At 41.5% G+C, this 24042-nt stretch overlaps 1 protein-coding gene across 1 annotated transcript in view; it reads left to right on the top strand.

Moving 5' to 3' along the window:
- The window catches only part of PEPD (peptidase D), a 262894-nt gene that overhangs the window by 38887 nt on the left and 199965 nt on the right, over positions 1 to 24042 (top strand). The window contains exons 4-5 of the mRNA XM_043988571.1: positions 15382 to 15445; positions 22345 to 22392. Of these exons, the coding sequence (XP_043844506.1) occupies positions 15382 to 15445; positions 22345 to 22392 (112 nt within the window). The remainder of the gene's footprint in view (positions 1 to 15381; positions 15446 to 22344; positions 22393 to 24042) is intronic.

The raw sequence follows: 24042 nt of genomic DNA, 5'->3' as shown, positions 1-24042 counted from the left end.
CTTGTACTAGGTGATCACCAAATCCCTTGTAGCTCTAATAGTCTGCAAGTCTATGAGAATATTTTGGTGGGTGGTTTTTTTAACATTTGCCTATCTGTTGAGCATAGGAATTTCATTCATTGTCTTTATCATGATCACAACAATAGTTAGCATTTATATAACACTTGAAGGTTTACAAAGTTTATTACAAACATGATCTCATTTTATCCTTCCAGCAACCGTAGGAGGTAGGTGCTGTCATCATCCCTATTTCACAAGTGAGGAAAGTGAGGCAGACAGAGATTTTAAGTGACTTGCCCAGGATCACACTGAGAGTGTCTGAGGCAGGGGTGAGGAAGGGAAAAGAATAAGCATGTGCCAGGCACTATGCTAAATGCTTTACAAATATTATTTCATTGGATAATATGAGGTAAGATTTAAATTCAGGTCTTCTTGATTCCAGGTCCACTGGTCCAGTACTTTATCCACTCTACCACCCAGCTGTCTTTAGAACAATCAGTAAAAAAAAAAAATGGAAAGAACTCCATGAATGGCATGGGGTACCGCAGTAATGAGCCCTTGGGTTCGTGAAGTCACAGGTCCCCTTGAACCTCTCTGCCTTCAAATTGCATCTGAGGTATTTGTCATTAATTCATGCCCTGTAGCAGCCCATTGCTTTATTAATAGATGTGTCAGATTTTTTTTTTTTTTGCCCTTTAACTTCTGAATTGTCTTGAACGAAAAACCCAGTGGAACCAAATTGTTCACAATTAATTAATGGCAGGATGTTGGCAAATAGTTTTCTTCAGCAGGAAAGATGGGGGCGGGGTATGGAGGACTTTACTAATGCAATCAGTAGATGTGGTTTGTTCCCCACATGGAGCACCGTTTATGCCTCTCCTGTAGGCCCAGGAGTACCTGCTTAACTCTGAAATGACTCATTTTCTTTGAACCTGTTCTCACAGTACCAGGTCTGGCTCCCAGAGAAGGACCACCCACTAGCAGACTCAAATTCCTTCAGGGTCCTAGAGATAACCCTAGGCAAGTACATCATCCTTAGTCAGCACTCTAGCTTTTGATTCTCCGCTGATGTGTTTCTGTTTACAGAACCAGTCCCTCAAAATAATACTTTTAGATCTTAAACAGAACCATTTACTTGGCAAGTAGGCAAAAGAAATAGCAATAACACCACAGGTACTCATACCTTAAAGCAAAGGCACAAATAAAAGACATCACAATCTACACATAACCCTGGGTCTCATTCTTCCATTAATACACTTAGTATCTATTGGGGGGGGGGTGTGGGCAGAGTGAATGGACCCTTAAAGGAAACTGCCAAGGAAACATGAGTGAGAGAAGCCTGTGTGCTTAGGGTAATCTCAAACTTGAGAACTAAAAACTTTAATGCCTCCTTTCTTTCTCAGGAACTGTCCTTTAAAGTTTGTTGAACTCCACTACTGAGTTGATCCATTTTGTTGTTGTTGTTCAGTCATATCTGACTCTTCATGACCCCTTTTGGGGTTTTCTTGGCAAAGCTACTGGAGTGGTTTGCCATTTCCTTCTCCAGCTCATTTTACAGACAAGGAAACTGAGGTAAAACAGGGTTAAGTGACTTGCCTAGGGTCATACAGCTAGTAAGTGTCTGAGGCTGTATTTGAACTCAGGTCTCTCTGACTCCAGGCTGGGCACTCTATCCAGTGCTCCACCTAGCTGCCTCAGAGTTAATTCATACAATGATTAACTAATGCCTCCTGGACACAGTGTCAATCGGCTTAGTCACTTCTGATTTTCTTCTTCTAGTCAATTCCTCTGCTTACCTATACTTATTCATCCCTAGTAACCATGGTAGGCATCATGCCCAGTTCTAAGCTAGGTGGCACAGTGGATAAAGCACTGGCCCTGGAGTCAGGAAGACCTGAGTTCAAATCTCACCTCAGACACTTATTAGCTGTGTGACTCTGGGCAAGTCACTTAACCCCATTTGCCTGAAACACCTGGGTCATCTCCAGTTGTCCTGATATATATCTTGCCACTGGACCCAGATGGCTCTGGTGGAGAGAGTGAAGTTGGTGACCTGCACAGCCCCCTCCTCCACTTAAATCCAATTCAGTACAAGTCATGACATTACCCCTATTCACAGTCCTCTTTGAGAACGGAAGGATCAACAAGAAGCTTAGTTTGTCTGTCCTTCCACACCTTTGTTTTTATTTCTCTGTCTCTTCACACCTTAACTTATGGTTAATGATCAAATTCTCATCTTCTGTCTATAATCACATAAATTACATATCCCACAGTCCTACACTGTTTCTGGTGTCCAGATTGCCCTAGTTTCCTAGAGTCCCAGCGTCCTTGTCACCCCCATTTACTGCAGCATTTGTCACCTGCAAAACTCAGCCACTGCTTGTCTCTGTTCTGCCTGAGTAACGATGCTTTAGATCCAAGGCTTCCCTTAGAGCTTGGAGCCAACTTAACTCAGCAACAAACCTTAAAGAGGCCAATGTAAGATAAGGCTTTGTGAGGGGGAAACGTTTGATTTGGTAAATTTGGTCACAGGTTACATACGGAATCTGCACACTTCCTTTTAAATGCTAACTCGATTCCTGTCTTCTCCTCTTGATTTTCTATTTGGCTGTAAACACTTTTTTTTTTCTAAAACTGGGAAAAGAATTTCATTTATCTGGATGGAGTGGGTGGTGATGTCTGGCATGGGATTGGGACACTGGTTCTCAAAGGGTGTGCCATGCCCCAATTGAGTTTCCTAGGTGTGCAGAGAATTGATTCCCCATTGTGATACTTAAATATTTGGTGTGTCCTGGTCCCTCACTGTAAAGAATAATAATATGGTGTGAGAAAAAAAAGTTTAAGAACCACTCAACTAGAGAGATGGAGATTTGATTATCTCATTTCCAGTAGTGGGATTAAGTTTTCCTTTGGGGATGATGCTGATCATTTATACTTTCCCTCTCCTACCTCCTATAGCAATAAATATTGCTAGCTGACTTGAAACTTATGGTTTCTATAGTCTGTTATACAGTCTATAATAACAAAGGATTGGGGGGAGGTAGCAAACATTCTGTTAATAATGTACATGCTGCTGTGAGGTTACATTTCTGCCTCCTGATGGAGGGAGCCAGTGAGCCTCCTTCTATAGCTCATCTTATGTTGCCTAACATTTATGAGAGTTTACCAAATCTTAGAATACTTACACTAGAGAAGCTGCTCCCCTCTTGCAGCTTAAAGGAGGCAACTTTAGGACAAATGAAAGAATGTACAAAGTACTTAAACACAATGAATAGGAAAATTACTGAAATCAATGAGAGGTTGTATAGGTTGAAACCCTAAATGGGTTTAGATTAGTTCATGGATGATGTATCTTTTTTTTTTTTGAGATGCATTGATTTTATTTGTATAGAAGTATTTCAATTTCATGTAATCAAAGTCATCTATTTTGTCATTTATAATTGCCTATATCTTTTTTTCATAAAAGTATTTTATTATTTTCCAGTCACATGTGGAGATAGTTTCAAATTTTTCTCCCTCTCTCTTCCCCAAGACAGCAAGCAATCCGATATAGGTTATATATGTACAATCGTATTAAACATATTTCTGCATTAGTCATGCTGTGAAAGAAGAATCAGAGCAAAAAGGAAAAACCTCAAAAACAAACAAAAAAATAGAAATAGCATGGTTCAATCTACAATGGATGATGTATTCTTTTTTTTTTTGGATGATGTATTCTTAAGGGAAAGTTAAACATATTTGGGTATAACCCTAAGCTTTATTAATTCCTTTTGGTTTTGTATGATATTCCTCTCACCTCCCACAGATTTTAAAAAAATATTCATTTCCAAATTTTTAAGAAATACCCATTATATATAAGATGTATGACAAAAGTTTGAAAACAAAGAGAATGATAGTTCAAAAACATCAATCAACAAATCACTTATTCCTCAGCCTTCCAGTGAAAGGAGGGAAGTCTGTTTCCTTAACTCTTTTCCTGGTCCAGGTTTGGTCGTTATAATTACACAGCTTTCAGTTTGGTTTTCTTGTTCTTTTCATTTACATTGTAGTAGTCTTGTGTGTTTATTTTTCTGGTTCAGCTTACTTTATTAGTTCACGTGTTTCTTTTCATTATTCCTATTTGATACGTCCTACAGTGCCATTATATTCCATTATATATGGAGAGAGGCAGTGTGTTGTAATGATAGAGCTGAAAATCAGTTCAGGGCCTTCTTCTGATATCTCTTGACTGTGGGATCCTGAGGAAATTGCTTACACCTTTCACTGCCCCAGGCTTCTAAGTCTTTGAGCCCCATATGAGTTGCCTACTGTCATTGACAGAGGGAGTTTCCTTACCAGGAGTTCCCCTACACCATTGAAATCACAGATCTGGTCCAAAATAAGAAAATTCAAGTATCACAACTTGTTTTGCCATTTCCCAGTCAATGGTCATCTATTTGGTCCCATTTCTTTGATACCACAAAAAGTGCTGCTATGAATATAAATGACCTTTCTTTTGGTCTTTTAGGGGGGTATATGTCTACCAGTGGGACTCTGGGTCAATGGGTGTGGCTCTTTTAATCAGTTTGATTTTTAGCACAATTCCAAATACCATTCCAAAATAGTTATACCAATTCATGACTACACCATTAATCTATCAATCTCTTTCCACAACCCCTGCAGTGTTTACTGTTTCCATCTTTGGAGGAAAATCCATTGACTATTTCTGTCTTTTGTCCTTTTTGCTGTAACCCTAACCTCCCCCCTCCCCAGTCCTTTTGACTTTTATGTCAAGATGAGAAATTGTTCAGTGCCCCCTGCTAGAGGTAGAAAATGGAGCAGTGGGCCATTGGCCTGACACAATGTGGCATTTTTGCTGTTTTTTATGTTAGTTTGTGATAGACATTATAGATGTTAACACTGAAAGGGATTTGGAGACTGTCTAGTCCAACCTATTCTGCAATTTTTAGACGCTGGGGGGAGAAGCATGAGGGTGTATAGGATGCTAGGGGATAAACTCACCACTTTCGTTTTTGACAAGTCATTATATAATGTTGCCCTCTGGGATGCTGTCATTTTGTGAGTGCAGTGACCAATTTGAGCAGATAACTTCTCATTTTCAGGAAGGTAAATGTTACTGCTTCACTCTCTTGGTTTGTTCTAGTACTGTAAACAGCAGCAAAGTTGACTTATCCAATAGGCCAGGGATTTTCTAAAGGGGAAAAAAGTGTTTGTGTTGGGAAAAGGTCAGAGATGTGCCCTGAGCAGAAACAGTTAGGCTTTTTGTGTGACAGACATAGGAAGATTTTTGTCTTTTCCCAGACTGATTGTTCAATCAATAACACATCCAGCCATATTTGTTTTAAAAAAATTAAAACCAGATTAAATAATACAGGGATTTATCTTTTTTTTTAAAAGATAAATTAAAAATGTAGTCTATCTTGAAGGCCATGTAAGGGAATGGGAGGAAACTGCCTTCTGTGTCCCAAAGGAAAGTTTTAGTAGAAACTGAAATTGATGACCTTGGAAAACTCATACACTGAGAGGTGAATCAATGTGGATTGAAAGAAAGGATAACCCAGGGAATACATTTGTAGCTGTTTGCTGTAGACCACACAGGGTCACTAGGGGCAATTTAATGAGAAAATAAAAGCCAAAAAATGTAAATAGCATAAACTAATTGGACTTGTGGATTGGAGCTAACCTAACATAATTCATTCCAAAAGAAAGGAATCCCAGCAGAATCTTCCTTTGTGATTGCATAGCCGGCCTGTCTTGCCCTTCCCCTCTCCCCCAATTGTAGGTGCAGAATGGACTGACCTTTTGGCAGACTGAATTAGCTGCCAGTCTCTCAGCTGCTCAGGCTCCCAGATTATGCCTCTGGACTTTCCTTAGGTACCAGCAGACATTTATCGACCACCTACTAGAATCCCAGCCCAGTGCTTACCTAGGAACTGGAGGAGAAAAAGAACAAACTGGACATTTTCAGGGAGAGAATCTTCAGGCACAGTATTTGTTTGAACCTTTCAGGGACAGATGTGTTAAATGCCTGCTGAGTGCCGGGGACAACTAAATATGGTGGGATTTCAAACAAGGTTCTTGCAGGTTAACCAGCATGACTAAGCAAACTCCCGGTCAGCGTGAAAGATGGAGAGGCATGCCCTCTGTCCCCTTTGCCCCCTTCTTCCCCAGCCTAAGCTTAGAAGCAGCATCCTATTGTTGGTGAAATACAGGACCTGGTGTCATAAGACCCTTATTTGAATCCCTCCTTTGCCACTGAGTACCCTTTGGACCTTTGGTAATCATGGCCCCTCTCTGGACCTCTTTCCCTCTTTCTACAAGGAGAGGTCTGCACTATCATAGAATTACAGAATTTGAGAGTCAGAAGTAACCTCTGTGGCGACACGGAGGAGCCCGTCCATAAAAGGAATCCCTACTATAACATTTCTGATGAGTGGTTGGTCCATAGATGATCTCAAGGGTCTCCTGGCTCTGAATGCCATGATCCTCTGCTCATTGTCACTCAGGACATATAAGGAGGAGTCTGTGGCTCAGTCCTAGAGTTCTGAGTACCCTCCAGTAGCTTCCGTTTGGTCAAGGATGAGAGCTGTGGTGGGGTTAGCGTTAAGTGTGGGCCATCCCAGGTAACAACAAGCCCTCCCTTAGCAGGAAGGAGGCTGTTAGAAGCTAGAAGAAATTCCTGAAGATTATGGCCGTGATATTTAGTCTTGTGTGGCTGTCACCTGCTTGGGACTGGAGGTGGCATTGGGGGCAATTCCTGGTGGCTTCACCAAGGGCTTTGTGAGGAATGATTCTTGATCCACGGTGGTTGTGCCTGATTTTATATGTGAGTCCTTTCTATGCAGGGAGGGCATAGGCAGGAAGAGCTTAGTCCCTTGTCAATATTGCTTTGGTTGCCTGTCATGTGACAGGGAGACTAGGCAAGGGAAATGTTGATTGCTCCTGTTGCTCATGTGCTGTAGCTGCTGCAGTGTTTTGGTCTTTGGTATTCTTGAACAACTGGAGCTTTATTCCAGTCATTCAGGTAGTTAGCAAGTGTTAACTAAGTGCCTCCTATGTTCCAGGCACTGCACTAGATGCTGAGGATAAAAGGACAGAGAATGAAACAAACATGAAGCTAATCAAGAAGCTTACATTCTATCAGGGGAAACAAGCACATACATAAGTACATATAGAATAAATATAAATACAGGGTGATTGATGTGGAGAGCACTAGCATTTAGTGGAATCAGAAATAGTTTCTTGTAGAAGATGGGGCTTGAGCTGTGAAGAAAGGAATTCTATGAAGTGGAGGTGAGGAGGAAGTACATTCCAGAAATAGGATTCAACTCAAGGCATTAACTGCCTACTATGTGCTAGACACTGTGCTAGGTACTGGGGATACAAATAAGAAAAAGAAAGGCTCTGCCCTCAAGGAGTTTACAATCTAATGGGAGAAAATAACACTCAAAAGGAAAATTTAAAAATGGAGTTGAATCCAGAGTCCAGCTGGTGGAAAAGTTTGCTCTGTGAGCCCTTTTTAAGTGGATGTTTTGGGGAGGAACTTTTTGCTCCACCCTCCTGCCCTCCCGATCAAAGAAGGAGGCTACTAGAGATAGTGGTGAGGAATGAATACCAAAGCTGATACAGTCTCAGGGAGTAATAATTTCCTGGTGATGAGCTTTTCCTGGGATCCTGGTGATGTTAGAGTCAGACCCAAGGAGAGTAGATGGTAGAAATGGTTGGGTGTAAATAGAGCTTGACTAGGTTTGCCCACAAGACAAAAGAGAGACTAAAGAAGTTTGTTTTTTCTTACCTAAAAGATTACTTTATTATATGATTTTACAAATCCATTTTACAAATGTGCTGTAGCACATGGAAACATGTGCTATGCCAGAGCATGATAGATCTAGAACTGGAAGGGATCTTATGGTCTAGTACAACCCCCTTATCTTATAGATGAGGAAATTGAGGGTCAGAGATTTTAAATGAGTTGTCTAAGGCCACACAGTAATATGGGGATAAAGGAGGAGTGGCCAGTAAGATGTGGAGACCAGAGATGGAGGGCCCTATGTGAAGAACAGAGAGAAGACTGGTGTGACTGAATTGTAGAGTACAAAAAGGAGAGTAATGTATGATGAGGCAGGGAAGACAGTTTGGGGATAGGAAGATAGATTATGGAGGGCTTTAAAAGCTATAAAGAAGAGTTTATATTTGATACTAGAGGAAATAGGGAACTTTTGGATTTTGAGTAGAATGATATGGTCAAATCTATAGTCAAGGAAAATCTCTTTGGTAGCAGCATGGAGGATGGGTTGGAGAGGGGAAGAGACATGGCAGAGAGACCTACAGAATGTGAGTGTAAATAATGATACTGGACAGGATATGCTAAGTGGCACATGAGTGGTATAGACTCTAAGTATGCTAAATGAGGGGTTGACCTTACCTTTTCTGATGCCTGTAATTGCATATAGGACATTGTGAGAACTCAGTATTAGTTGATTACAATTGAAACTTGAAATTAAATCTGAAGCTTGAAGGAAGGACCCCCGAGGCCCTGTTGTTGAGTCTTGATATTGATCTACTACATTTCCTCAAAACAAATTAACATGTGATTGGGGCACTGGTGGGAGGGAAGTACCAGTATAGGACCTCCAGCTGTTTTTCTCTCTTGGCTGTCCAGTGAGACTGAGCTTGCTTTGTGAAAAGGAAGTCAGGTGGACATTTCAGAGGAGGCTCTGTTTGGCAATAGGCTATGGTTTCTGGAGAACAAGAGTTAGTTTGGCCCCCTGCAAAATCAACCTGGATTTTTGTCATTATTGCAATCCAAGGGTGACCTTCAAGTGACTTTCTCCTTAGAGGAACAGGACTCACAATGAATCAAGGGAAACTGGCCTCTTGCCAGGTCCTAGTGGTTATAGTTGTGTTATGGTGGATAGAGCACCAGACTTGGAATCAGAAAAACCTGAGTTCAAATCCTACCTCAGATACTTAACTAGCTCTGTAACCCAGGGCAAATTACTTAGTTTTCTTCCTCAGTTTTTTGTTGTTTTTTTTTTGGCGGAGCAATGAGGGTTAAGTGACTTGCCCAGGGTCACACAGCTAGTAAGTGTCAAGTGTCTGAGGCCGGATTTGAACTCAGGTACTCCTGACTCCAGGGCCGGTGCTCTATCCACTGCGCCACCTAGCTGCCCCTCTTCCTCAGTTTTTCCTCAGTTTTTTAATATCAAAAATAAGGAAGCTAGACTGCATGACCTCTAAGCTCCCTTGATCCTGTAATTATATGATCTTTCCTCTATACCTATGGATCCCTTCTCTAGTATTTTTAGCTTCCACCCCATTTGTGTTGTTTGGATGTAGCTGAAGGTAGACTGATGATGAGCTTTAATTACAACTCGGTACCTTCAGCCACTGAAAATAAAGGTGTGAATAGATTTGAGACAAAAGATAGCCTGCAGTAGTTTTTCTTTTTCCTTTTCTTTTTTTTTTTTTAAATTGGAAAGACTGCTCCATTATGTAATTTTACAACCTAGAGCATATAGAAACATGTATTATGGTATAGAATCATAGATTTAGAACTGTAAGAGATCTTATAATCTAGTCCAAGTCCCTAATTTTACAGATGAGGAAAATTAAAGCCAGATTTGAACCCCAGTCCATTAGTTCCAAATTGTTTTAACTCCATCATGCTGTTTTGACAAGATGACTGGAACAGAAATGGCTCAGAGGAGATTGAATATCATATACAAATAACTGAGAGACTCCCTGTATAGCCAAGTAGGTTTGTTGTTCTCTTTCCCAGAGAACCCAGAGAAACAGGCTCAAATCACAGGAGGAAGGGTTCAGATCAGGGCAGGCTTAGAAACAAATACTTTTTTGGAGGTTTTTTTAAAAAGACACTTTAATTTATTATTTATTAACATTCTTTTCTTTTTAAATTTTGAGTTCCAAATTCTTTCTCTCCCTTCCTAGCTCTTCTCCACCCACTGAGAAACCAAGTAATGTGATATCAATTATGCATGTAAAATCATGCAAAACATATTTCCATATTAGCCATATTTCAGAAAAAGCCAGAAAAAGTTAGAAAATTATAATTCAATTTGCACTCAGAGTTCATTAAAAAAATACTTCTTAAATCTTGTTTGCCCCTTGTTATTGAAGAGGACCATGACGTCAGGGTGATGTCATAGCTTTCATTGAATTGGATTTAAGTGAGGCAGGACTGTGGAAGGTCATCTCACTCTTTCCTTCAAAGCCATCTGGGTCTAGACAAATATCAAGGATGACTGGAGATGACCCCAGATGTTTAAGGCAATTGAGGTTAAGTGACTTGCCCAGGGTCACACAGCTAGTAAGTATCTGAGGTGAGATTTGAATTCAGGTCTGCCCAACTTCACAGCCAGTACTCTGTACACTGTGCCACAGACCTCTCTCTTCTCTGTTTTATACTCAGTGCCCAGTTGCAAGGCTTAGTCTTTATCTCTACATGGGTTCCTTAGCTAGTGTCCTGGACTGAGCCTGGTCACATTAGCACTGAGATCCTCATCTGAAGGAAAATGTATATGTGAGCATAGTAGGCATCAGCACAGGGAATTTTTACTAGGTCTGGATAAATTCTTCCTATGTGTACTCTGGGCACAGTGCTAAGTGTTAGGGATACAAGTACAAACAAGGAATGTGGTCCTTCCTTCTTTTTTTTCTTTTTTTTTGCAGGGCAATGAGGTCACAGAGCTAGTATGTGTCAAGTGTCTAAGGCAGGATTTGAACTCAGGTCCTCCTGAGTCCAGGGCCAGTGCTTTATCCACTGTGCCACCTAGCTGCCCCTGGGAAACTTATATTCTTTTTTTGTCTTTTGTTATTCCAAATATTTTACTAAGAGTTCTTTGCCAGGCATTTAAAACACCAGTTTTGTGAGGATAGATAGACTCCATTGGAGAGAGAGAATACAGAATGCAGGTAGCTACGGAGCTGAGGAATCTTGATTTGGGGCAGGATCTGAGAGTCCACTGCTTTCTGGTTAGCCTTGAGCTGCTCTGTAATCTTCTATTTCTCTTTCTTCTATATCTCCTTCTTGGTGTCTAGGTTTACGGAGCCTCTTCTTGAAATGAGCATCAGTAAGATGATGTTTGGAATTTTTCACACCTCTAAGGTTAACCTTGGTAGAGGTGGCAATGACAAATTTCTGATGGGTTCTTCGCAGAAGAACACAGTTGATGGTCAGAGGTCCAGTCACCAGTAGCAAGCCAGTAGCCAGCTGCTTCAGGAAAACCACTCGTTTGCCCCTGTGGCAGTCAGTGAGCATGATCAGGACCATGCCTGGGGTGATGCTAGATCGGAGTCTCCTCATGTGCTTGCTGAAAGGCTTTTTGCTGTGACTTAGCAGCTTTCTAGGCACATCTTACGTAGGCATTTTGCAAATCTTCACCACTTGGTTTTCTCCATTCTTATCACCACCAACTGGCTTTGAGATGGTAGCAGGCACCTTCTCTTTCTTTTTCCTTTCAATCTGGGTTTTGGGTGCAGTGTACTTGCACTTGTACATGGCCCGCCAGGAATACATGGCAGACCTCGAGTATCTGTCGATCCCTTTGGTCAGGACCGGGTTGCGGCTGCAGTGCTTTCGAGGCTTTTTCACCATCTTCTTGGCCACATCTTCCTTTTTGGCCTTTTCCTTTTTTTCTTTTTTGACCTTTTTTTCCTTTAGTTCCTTTTGGGTTTTTTGTCCGCCATCTTGAGAGAAGGAAAAGAGGGGAAGCTTATATTCTAATGGGAGAAGACAGCACCTAACGGAGCTAGGGGGTGCAGTGGTACATATATGGTGACATGGTTTGGAGATGGCTGAGGAATGATTTGGCAGCCCGGTTCTGGGTAAGATGAGGCAGAAGTTCACCTGTTGGAATCCAGGAACACTCAGCCTCAGTTTTCTCCTCTGTCTATAAGCATTTTGGTGCCAGGCACTATACTAAGTGCTGGGAATGCAAAGGAAGACAAAAGACTGTCCCTTCTCTCTCTCTCTCTCTCTCTCTCTCTCTCTCTCTTTTGTGGAGCAATGAGGGTTTAAGTGACTTGCCCAGGGTCGCACAGCTAGTAAGTGTCAAGTTTTTGAGGCCAGATTTGAACTCAGGTCCTCCTGAATCCAGGGCCAGTGCTTTATCTACTGAGGCACCTAGCTGCCCCAGACTGTCCCTTTTCTCAAAGAGCTTAATCTTTTTTTTTTTTTAAATTTTTGTGGGGCAATGAGGGTTAAGTGACTTGCCCAAGGTCACACAGCATTATTAAGGGGGATTGGGAAAGACTTTGTACAGGGTGGTATTTTAGCTGGGAGCGGAAGGAAGCCAGAAAAGTCAAGCGATGGAAATGAGGAGGGAGAGCAGCCAATTAAAATACCTACAGTCAGGATATGGATTACCTGATTGGAGAAACAACAAGCACCATATTGTCTCTTCAAACTTTTGGCTTATACTTTGCCTCCTTTTCGCAGCTATGCTCCACTCATGCACCTCTTGTTGCCTACTGAATATTTCACATTGAGTATATCCCACAGGCATCTCAAACTCAACTTACCTAAAACTGAAGTTATCTTTTCCCCTAAACCTATGCCCCTACCCTCTTCTGAACTTCCCTATTTCTGTCCAGGATATCACCATAACTCCAGTCACATGGTTTCATGATCTCCAGAATCATCCTAGGTGGTGCAGTGGATAGAGCTCTGGGCCTGAAGTAAAAGAAACCCGAGTTCAAATGTGGCCTCAGACAATTATTAGCTGTGTGAGTCTGGGTACATGTTAATCATTCGAATGCTGAGCTGTCAAATCGCTTGCACTCTGTCCTGTTGTCAGTTATAGCTTGATAACCCTCAGCTCTGGATTACTTCTTCTATCTGCTTCCTTTGTTCCTACTCTGGACAGTGATGGTAGGAAGTCACACGATCCTGCTGACTAGCCCACTACAAATCTGTTATTTGATTTCAACTAGGTCTTCATTGCAGCAAGACAATCCTTTTACTCCTTCCAAAAATATTCTTTATTGAACTCCCTAGAAGGGTTGCTCCAAATGTTTTGTTTTCTCTTCCCATTTATACTCCTCCTCCTCCCACCCTCACAGCTGAGGAACTTCTGTCATCCTTTACTGAGAAAACATAGGCCTTTCACTAGGACCACTCTCTTTTCTCCCCTTTTATTTCTCAACACTTTGCAGTCCGGTTTTATCCCTCAGTTGAAACTCCTCTCTCATGTTTCAAGTTATTGCTTAATTACTAAAGCCAAGTGTCTTTTAGAAGTGCTTTTCCTTCTTGATCTCTCTTCATTCAACATTTAATGATGATGATGCTGATAGCATTTATATAGTGTCCGTCTCTTTGTGACCCCAGTTGGGGTTTTCTTGGCAAAGATTCTGGAGTCATTTGCCATGTCCTTCTCCAACTCATTTTACACACGAGAAACTGAGGCAAAGAGGATCAAGTGACTTGTTCAGGGTCAGTTAGTAAGTGTTTTGAAGCCAGATTTGAACTCAAGAAGTTGTCTTCCTGACTTCAGCCCGGCACTCTATCCACTTCACCATCTAACTGCCCACAGCACTCTACATATGTTTAACTCATTTGATCCTCACAACAATGTTGGGAGCTGGGTGCTGTTATTATTCCTACTTTACAGATGTGAAGACTGAGGCACAGAAATGTTAAGTGACTTTCTCAAACTCACACAGCTAATAAGTGTCTGAGACAGAATCCACATTCTTAACACTGTGCCACCTATCTGTGCTTGTCTGATACTGTTGACTTTCCACTTCTTCTAGATACTCTTTCCTTGATGGGTTCCCTCTTGGTTTACATACTATCTGTGGATTTAGATATCATCTCTGTGAAAATGACAGTCGAATCCTGATCTGTCTCTTTTATCCTTTCTAGTATCACCAGCTGCCTATGACTGGGTTGTTCCTTAGGCATTTTATATTCCACATGTCCAATACAGAGCTCATGACTTCTTCCCTTATCTATACTTCATTTTTTGTTAAGGACACCATCCTTCCAGTCTTCAAGATACACAACTTCAGTATCATACTCAACTCTTCACTCTACCTCAACCTCTCCTTCCCCATTTTCTGTTCAGTTGCCATGTAGTATAGATTTTTACATCCACATCTCTTATATCTATCTCCTTTTCTCCATGGACAGTAGATAGCATGCTGAGTCTGGAGTCAGGAAGACCTGAATTCAGATCTGACTTTAGGCACTTACCAGCTGTGTGACCCTGGGCAAGTCACTTAACTTCTCTGTGCCTCACTTTCCTTATCTGTAAAATGGGGGGTAATAATAGCACCCACCTCCCAAGGTGAGGATCAAATGAGATATCTGTCAAGTGTTAAGCTCAGTGCCTAGCACATTGTAAGTGCTGTATAAGTATTAGCTATTATGATTATTTTAATTTTTAACTCATAAAACTAGGACCCTAACCCAGACCTTTCTTACCTCCTGCCTAAACTATAGTAGTAGTCTCCTAATTGACCTCCTTGCCTCAAGTTTCTCCCTTCTCATAGCAATATTCCATGTAGTTTTTTTTTTAAGTGAGGCAATTGGGGTTAAGTGACTTGCCCAAGGTCACACAGCTAGTAAGTATTAAGTGTCTGAGGCCAGATTTGAACTCAGGTACTCCTGATTCCACGGCCGGTTCTCTATCCACTGTGCCACCTAGCTGCCCCCCTTGTAGTTTCTGAAGTCGATATACCTAAGACACAGGTCCTTAGGTCCATGTCACTCCCCTCAGCAGGAAATCCCCATGGCTCCCTACTACCCCTAGGAACAAATCCAAACTTCCCTTGGCATTTAAATCCCTTTATAGTCTGGTTCCAACCTACTTTTCTAGACTTAATATACACAGCTCTCCTTTTTATACTCTACATTTCAGCCAAACTGTTGTTCTTCCCATAGAGTATTCCATGTCTTCCTTTCATGTCCTGGTACAGATTGGCTTTCTTAGCTCCTGATATGTATTCTGTCTTTACCTCTAGCTTTAGAATCTTTAGTTTCCTTTGGTGTTCAGCTTGTGATGCCTTCTCCATGTAGCTTTTCCTACCCCCCCCCCAACTGCTAGCAGCCCCTCCCCAAAATTGTACTCATGTATCCTTAGGCTCTTGATCCATGATCCTGTCCGTGTACATGTTGTCTCCACAGATAGAATGTAGACTCTGTGGAGGGAGGCATTTCTTCCCTTTTTTCTTTGTATTCTCAGCATCCACTAGAGTGTCTGGCACATAGATGGCATTTAATAAATGCTTTTTGATGGATTCATTAGTATTCTGAGCCTGCGTGCTTCCCTGAGTACTGTTTGTTTTTTTCCTTGGCATTAATTAGCTATGGCCTGTGCTGTGACACTAACCAGTCACTTCTGTTGTTTCTTTTTAAAGGATTCACTCCCGTGAGCACTTCAAGGAGAAGTACGCTGTGGATGATGTGCAGTATTCAGATGACGTGAGTGTCTCTTTGTTGTTTTAACTAATAGTCGTTGACTGTAATTCATCTAAACAGTAATTTTACATAATTTGCTCTAATTTCCTAATTCATCACACTCTCCTGTACAACAGGAACTGGGCTTTCGTTTCGGGTTACTCTTCTTTTCTCTCTAGGTGATCTCATCAGCTTCCACGGGTTCAGTTGTCCTATCTCCGCAGACCTATCTAGCCTTCCACTCTCTCCATTTCTAACTCCCTGCTGGTTAACTCTGCCTTGATCAGGCATCTTCAACTCAACATGTCCAAAATTGGGACTTATTTTTCTTCCCATCCATATTTCCTTAATTTCCTTATTTCTGTCTATGGAACCACCGTTCTTGCAGTCACCTGTGTTTGCCACAGAGTCACCCTCTGCTCTCTGCTCTTCCTTATCCCCTCAGTCGCTGTGTCCTGCCTGTTGCTGAGTCTTATTAATTGTAATTGTATCTTGCATGTGCCTCTTTCTCTCTGCTCGCACAATTATAACCCTCGTTTAGGCTTTCATCACTACTGTCCTGGACTAGTACGTTAGCCTCTTAATTGGCATCTCTGTTTTCGATCTGTCTCCTCCACATAGCTGCCAGGTTGATATTCCTGAAACCCAGGTCTGACCCTGTCATATCACCTGCCCAGGAAGTTTTAGTGGCTCCCTATTATTGCCTCTAGGATAAAACACAAACTCAATTCTCAGCTTTTAATACTTTCTCTCGGTGTAAATTTCTGAACCATGTTCTACACTAATAATATTTCCCTTTATTTGTCTCTTTATCTTCTGTATGCCTCCTCACTACCCTATCCTTCCAGTTCTCCCTGGAATTCCTTATGAGTTGTGGTGGTGGCGGTATTTCACAGCTTAGCTCAGACAACAGTTGGTTTCTACTGTAGGGAATTGCAGTTAGAAATTTTTGAATCAGAGCCCTTTTGGAAAGATCTTTTTTGGTTAAGAGAACCCTTCTTCATTCCCTTTTCCTCCCTAACCTTCGTCATACACTGAAGTTTAGTGTCTACTGAGTCAGGATCTCTGCTCATGATATGGAAGGGGGTAGAATTTCAAGTGCATTATCATTTTTTTAATCATAAAAGTATTTTTTTTTTTTTAGTGAGGCAATTGGGGTTAAGTGACTTGCCCAGGGTCACACAGCTAGTAAGTGTTAAGTGTCTGAGGTTGGATTTGAACTCAGGTACTCCTGAATCCAGGGCTGGCGCTCTATCCACTGCGCCACCTAGCTGCCCTCAATCATAAAAGTATTTTACTATTTTCCAGTTACATGTAAAGATAGTTTTCAACATGTGTTTTCATAAGATTTTTTGGTTCCAGATTTTTTTTCCTCCCTTCCTTCCCTCCCCCCTCCCCAAGACAGAAAGTAATCTGATATAGGTTATATATGTACAATCACATTAAACATATTTCTGCATTAGTCATGTTGTGAAAGAAGAATCAGAACAAAAGGGAAAAACCTCAAAAAAGAAAAAAAAACAAAAGTAGAGACAGTATGGTTCACTTTGCATTCAGAATCCATAGGTTTTTGTTTGCTTTTTTTTTTGGATGCGGAGAACATTTTCCATCATGAGTCCTTTGGAATTGTCTTGGATCATTGTATTGCTGAGAAGAGTTAAGTCTATCACATTTGATCATCACACAGTGTTGCTGTTACTGTGTACAGTGTTCTGGTTCTGCTCACTTCACTCAGGTTGCCTAAGGAGAGGCAACTAGTCCAAATTGGAAAGGTCAAAGCCCTTAAGCTGGTCAGTAGTGGCATCTAGCTCATGAGTAGATTTGCATTTCCAGCCTGGGTGAAAAAAGGAGGTCAATTCTTGAGAGAGACAGAGACAGAGAGACAGAGTCAAGAGAGAAAGGAAGGAAGGAAGAAAGAAAGAAAGAAAGAAAGGGAAGGATGGAAAGAAAAATTCTACCCAAGGCTGTAAATAAGACCCTAATTAATGAATATGCTAATTGTTCTTCTGTATTGCAGTCATTAGGAAGTGACACAGATAAAAGGTACAGACTAGGTTTTTGCCTTGTAGACCCGATTCCATCAGGTATAGCCTTAGATGTAGGTAAATGAAGCTTTAAATGTGTCCAAGTCTTTCAGGCCCTAAGGGCACCATTTAGTGAACAGTAGGAAGTAATTTAGAGTTAATACACTTCCCAGAATACTTCACATGCAGACCACCGCTGATTCAGCTAGCCGAATGTGGTCCATTAGAATTGTATGTCTGCAGTCCTGAGTAGATCTGATCCCTCCTAGACCTGGAGTCAAAAGGAGCTTGTGTTCAGGGCACTCATACACTCGGACCATATTGGCTTTCAACGTTGTTGATCAGTGGAGAAACTTACTTAGGCCCCCAAGGACCTCATGAGTTCACCGTACCTTCCCCTAGACAGTCACAGTTGTCACTGTCCTCTTTTATACAAGTTGGCTGATTCCTCCCAAATAAAGCTCCAGAGTCATCCATCCTCCTAACTCCGCCCAAATAAAAGCACTCACAGAAATGGGCGAACAACTGCAATTGCACAGCCACATTTTCCCTTCCAAGCTCTCCTCTGAGCAGATGTTCTCCGTGGGCTTGTGCACCTGGCCATCTTTAGAAAAGTAGGGAGCTCAATGGCATCTCTGCCAAAATCTGGGGGTGACTTCTATGTGGAACTGCTTGGGCAGCCAGAGTCAGATTGTCTCCAGGTCCAGTCTGTGCTGTAGAACAAATCCACCTTTGCCAGAGTTCAAGTCTCCCTTTGCATGGCCTGGGGAACATTTTCTTTCCAAGTCAGAATTTTGAAGGTTCTGTGGTGCAGGGGTGAGGAAACTGTGCTGGGATAGGTTTTCTGTGCTTCTTGGATAGGATTCAGTTGGGGGAAGGAAGCTCTCATTTGGGTCTGGTGTTTAGGGTATGTCTCTGGCTGGCTCTGGAAAAGCAAACAGGGTGAGACTAGCTTCACTACCGTTCTAAGTCAATGTTATGGAGACTTCTTCCATTCTCCCCAGGTTCACGGACTGACTGCTGTGCGCCCCCCTTCCCAATATCTCATGTTCCTTACTGCATGTGCACCTTTGTTTACACTATTCCCCTTGCACTGAAGGACCTGTCTCTCTAAATCCTAGAAGACCCAGTTTGAATCTCTCTTCCCTGAAGCCATATCTTACTAACACAGCCCAAAATACTCTTTAGGAATCAAGGTTTTAATCTAGTCTCAGATAATTACTAGCTGTATGATCCTGGACAAGTCACTTAACCGCTCTCCGATTCAGTTTCCTTATGGGCAAAATGAAAACAATAACAACAACTATCTTATAGAGTCACTGTGAAGATCAGATGAGATAATATCTTTAAAGTGCTTTGCAGACTTTAAAGTGCTATATGTTAGCTATTAGGATTATTATCATTACAGTATCCATCATTTTGGAATACAGTCTCATTTAGTTTAGCACATGATGTGTTTTGCCCAGTGGTATTCTCTAGCTATTTTTATCCATTTATTCTCCCCAAAGATTGTGTCTTCTCTCCCGGGTCTCCTACAGTGCCCAGCCCTGGATAAATCCTGATTTTCCTGTATCCTCGGCGCCATGCTGTTTGTGGCATCTAATAATGACTAGGGGATGTATTAATAGGGATGTGACCTGTTATTTTAATATCCTTGATTGGAACATCTAAAATAGTTCCAAAAATTATTTGCATGCATGAAACAAGGTGCCTTGTCAGTTATCTACAGTCTGTTTAAGCATCAGAGGCAGTGAGGAACCTGCTGAGTTTGAATTCTGACTTGTTGCTGCTCCACCCCTTGCCACATGGGGATTCTTTTCGAATTTTGTTTCTGCTCTGATAAGATACATCTTAACGTCAATGTCCTTTGAAGCCCCAGATATTAGTACCTCCTCTCTCTTAAACCTTGAAGGATACGTGGTCTGTTGGCTAATACTAGGTGCCTTAGGAACTGGAATCCTGGAGTTTATACCTGATGCTGCCAGTGATTCATTTCTGTGATCTCTGTTGAGTTCATCTCTGTGCAAGAGCCTACCCAGCCACTGACTGGTATTTTTATTTCAAGATGAAAAAAATTCCATTAAAAAGGTACGGTGGTTTTGTTGGGGGTGGGGGGAGGAAGGGTACAAGGTTCCAACATAAATTAGTTTCCAATTCCAGTGCTTTTCAGTAAAAATAGAGGCATTCTTTGCTATCAGAATGGAGGGCTCCTGAACAGTGAACTTAGAGACTTAATGCTAGGGGCCAGTTTTTATTTTTAACAAGCATCCTTTGTGTCTTAGCTCCCAAGAAGGGTTTATTGAGTAGGCTAAAGTCAGTAGAAAGGAGCCCCACCTTAACCTGTCTAGTCCACCTACCCACCTCTCTCCTGAGGGTGTATAGTGGCCAAAAAGAGCCAATTCTACATGAAATGAGATGGCATCTCTAGAATCTCTTACCCTTTAGCCCTTTTAACTCTTGAGAGACAGGGCAGGAAAGCAGATTCCTAACCAGTGGGGATTGGGAGCAAATACCTTAATTCTCCCCTAGAATGAAGAGTTATTTGTGGTCATGATGACAAAAGGAGAACGGGATGGTGGAGAGTGGCAGGAATCTTACCCTTCAATTGGTCCAGCTGGATTTCGTATGCCCCCCCAACCCCCATTGCTGGGATATCCCAGAACGACAGGAAGCTCTATGAATTTCCTCTTGTGTATATGTAAGGAAGAACCTTCTAGTAAAATTGCATCCAGTGGTCACATTCTGAGCATCCTCAGTAAATTGTAAGATAGCCACAAATGTGGACCAAAGTGAAAAGGGCCCCCGAAAGGTGAGAAAAATAGCTATTTCAAAGCTCCTGCTTTTTAAGTTGTAGAAGAATGTTAGTACTCCGCCTTCCTCTCAGTTGCTTTGTATATATTTTAAAGCTATCTGTAAACATGTTGTATCTATGCCTCCTTCCTCCCCTCAAATCTTTCCTCTCTCCTTGTAGAATTTAAGTTTCTTGAGGGCAGGAACTGCCTCCCTTCTGTATTTGTATTTCCACCATATAGCACAGTGTAGGTCTTTAAGCAATGCCTTTTGATTGTTAGAATGCTTAGCGTTATATATGAAATTTAAGTCATTATCTTAATAATTTTAAGATCATACACTTTAAAGCTGGAAGGGAGCTTTGAGCCCATCTAATCCAGCTCCTTCACTTTACAGATAAGGAAACCGAAGCCCTAAGAGGGGAAGTGACTTGTCTAGGGGGCCATGAGCCTGTATTAGAGTCCAAGTCTTCCGACTCCAAACCCAGAGTTCTTGCAGTTGTTCTACAGCTACCTGCTTTCTTCTGGTGCCCTTTAATTGTTCTCTAGTTATAAGGGATGCAGAGCATAAGCCGTGAGTCACATCTGACATCAAGGGAGGAGACAGAAAAGTCTAGTGGACCAAAAGAACCAGACATGGCTATCATTTGACTGGCGGGGGCGGGGTACACAGACTGCCTTAGCCTCCTCCGTAGGCACTAAGGATCTTGCTGTGTCACAGCTCGGGACAATAATTTATGTTCATAATAATGACTCTGAGTCATCAAGAAAAGGTTAAATTATGTTCAGTTAACGCACACCGTTCAACAAAGCAAGGAGGAGATTATAGAAAGAAACATTTACCTTAAAATGGTCATTATTTTTCAAAAAACTTTTGGCTCTTTAAAGAGAATACTTAAAATTTAGTTCTCTGGAAAAAAAAAGATCCCTCATTCAGAGATCTTGTCCTCCAGGTGTGTCTGATCAATTCAAAGTCTATTATTAATGCAACAATGGCCATTTAAATCACCATTCATTTCCACAGACCAAGTACCTTGGGAGTAGCAAATAGTGCAGAAATTTGGTCTGGTGCTACTGGGAAGTGGTTGTACATTCTCAGAATGGAGAAGCAAACCCATGAGGCATCTTGCATATGCTGTGATTGTCTCCTTTCCCCTTAAATTGTCACAGAAGCTAGTCTGCCTGAAAACCCTGGCTACCATTTGAAGGAAAGCAAGGGCATTTAGTGGAGAATGTTTTATAAAAACTAAGAGGTCCCAAGAGACCACTCACCTATGGAAATGAGGGGCCCAAGTTGACATTGCTGGGCTGTTCAGTGATGGGCCTCAGTATTTAGTGGACGCAACACAGCATTGTGTGTTCCTTTAATTTTTTTGTGGCATGAGAACAGAATATGCTGATGACTGTGAGCTGCTAATGGGTCTCAATGGAAATGACAGAGGACTGGAGTCAGCATAGGCTTGGAAATGCTTCATCGCCCCCAGAGGTAACTGGGGTCCACTCAAGCAGTTGTAATCAATAAAAGATGATCCACTGCACTGAACAACAAACATACAGCTTACAACTGTGTCAGAGAAGAGCATTGGCCTGCGCCGGCTTTATTGGGCAGCACGGTAATGGTCACATTTCTCTTCCATTATTCTTGACTCTTATGTCCTGATAGTCATCTTGGAGGAAAAAAACTATTAGCCTACACATTTGTTATCTCCTGTCCCCACTCTCTTTCCCAAGGACAATAGCAGATGTAATCCCCAAATGCTATTACCTCCCTTTGTTTCAACTACTGTAATTGTTAGAAATCATTACGTGATAGTAAATGGAGACAGATCGTGACAAGTCTACAAGACACACTGCTGTTAACACATGTCCCTGGGGTGTTTCTGCTTCTTTGTTTTCCCCTTCAAAATGATCCTCATTCCCAGTCTCTAGTAGAGAAGGGGATGGTGAGACAGAAGAGAATCTCTTTCAGACCAATTTGCTTTTAATTGTCTAGCAGGGAACCTGTGATTTCTGTGGTTGGCCTTGGTAACTGTTTGCTTTTAGAGTGCTTGCATCATGTCTTTTTAATGGATTCTAATAACCAAATGCAATTTTTCATTCTAAATTTTAGATAGCCAAGGTCTTGGCTTCATTGGCTCCATCGGTTCTTCTCACCCTGGTAAGTGATGTTTTTTTCAGAGACTTTTTGGTGGCTGGTGTTAGTCTGCTGTGGAGGTTAGTGAACTGAAAACCTCTCACGTAGTAGTAAAGAACAATAAAATAACAAGAGAATGAATATTTAATGAGTTTCTTCACCATTTGATTAAATCTCATCAATAACTTGTGGAAATCACATTCCAGTGTAGCTGTCTGGTAATCTTCTGGTGAGGACACCCTGTTGGCTACCTCTTCAATATGCCATATGCCAGTTTCCAAGTGTGATTGACTAGCAGAACAAAGAGATGCCTCCTTTTTAAAGGACTAAAGCTATAGCAATGAGAGCATACTGACAAATACAGCAAAGACGCACTGGGCTGCATTTCATGGCAAGAGCGTGATAGGATGGAGGGTCAGGAGGTGTGAGATTAGTCTTGCTCTGATGCTAACCCATGGTATGACCATGGACAAGTCATTTCCTGTCTAAATTCCCCATTTATAAAATGATGGGCTGGATCCCTTCTAGCCCTAATATTTCCTATTCTAGAATGTGTTAACATAAAGTTTCAGTCACTTTTTACTCTGCTTCTCCCATTCAATTCTTAGTGGAATTTAAAGGAAACACCAATATAAATCCTTTACATTTTGTCCATCTTTGAATTATCTCTGAGCATTTCAGCAGAGTAAGACTCTGAAGGTCAGTGGCCTCAGCTTCTTCCTTTAACATCTGGAACTGCCATTTGCCTAGAAGGTAACAGAAATGCAGATTTTTCCCCTCCTTCATTAGTTGATCTTTACAGAAACATTTTCTCTTCATTATTTTTTTTAACACTTCTAGCAAGGTGTCTCTGTTGAACTGTTGTTTTGACTGCTCAGCAGAGAAGTTATATTGGATGATTATGGGGCAAAGAATTGTTTTAATGTGTTCTATTTGTGGAGTAAAATTAGACAGGTTCTTGGAGAATATTCGTTATTTTAAAATCTCTTGCTAATCTAACGATGACTCATTTTTACCTCTGAATCATTACTTATTTTTTCTCTTGTTTTCTTCTGTTGTTCCTTCCAGAGTTTCTCTACCACTGGGGAGGGAAAAGAACATAGTACATCTTGATAGATTTACAGTAATAAATGCTTGTCCTGTATAAGATTTCTACCCACATCTTATAGATGGGCTACCTTTGACAATACTCTGTGGGATCTATTAATGTTAATGGGATTTGTGTGTGCTGAATAAAGGGGAAACCAGATTTGTCATCCGTGGCTGGAGATTCAGCATCCTCAGGCCGTTTTTCCCTCCCTCCTTTAGTCTGTGAGCTGCCTGGCCATCAGCTGACAATTGCCCTTATCGACTCGGGGGAGGCTTTTATGATGGCTCCTGGGACATCGCTGTGTTGTCTTACCTTCACCTACCCCAAAGTGCTGTAGGCGGCTTGTAGTTTTGCATTGTTGACCCACTCATGTGAGGGATGAGGAGAAAGGAAACAGAAAAGCAGAATTTAAAGTTATCAAGTTGAACAGTTTTTACCTTTTGGGGAATGGCAAGGGTGGGAATTGGCTTTTGAGGCCTTTGTTAATGTGTCACCCTGCTCACTCTTTGTGTGGTGCTTGTGTGGGCTGTCCGATCAATCACCTTTTTGGAAATCCAGATGTTAAGATGGTGTTGGGCTTGTAC

The sequence above is a fragment of the Dromiciops gliroides genome, chromosome 2, assembly GCF_019393635.1.
Source record: "Dromiciops gliroides isolate mDroGli1 chromosome 2, mDroGli1.pri, whole genome shotgun sequence".
Lineage (NCBI taxonomy): Eukaryota > Metazoa > Chordata > Mammalia > Microbiotheria > Microbiotheriidae > Dromiciops > Dromiciops gliroides.
Note: the sequence above shows the minus strand (reverse complement) of the source record. Positions and strands in the feature narration are given on the sequence as shown.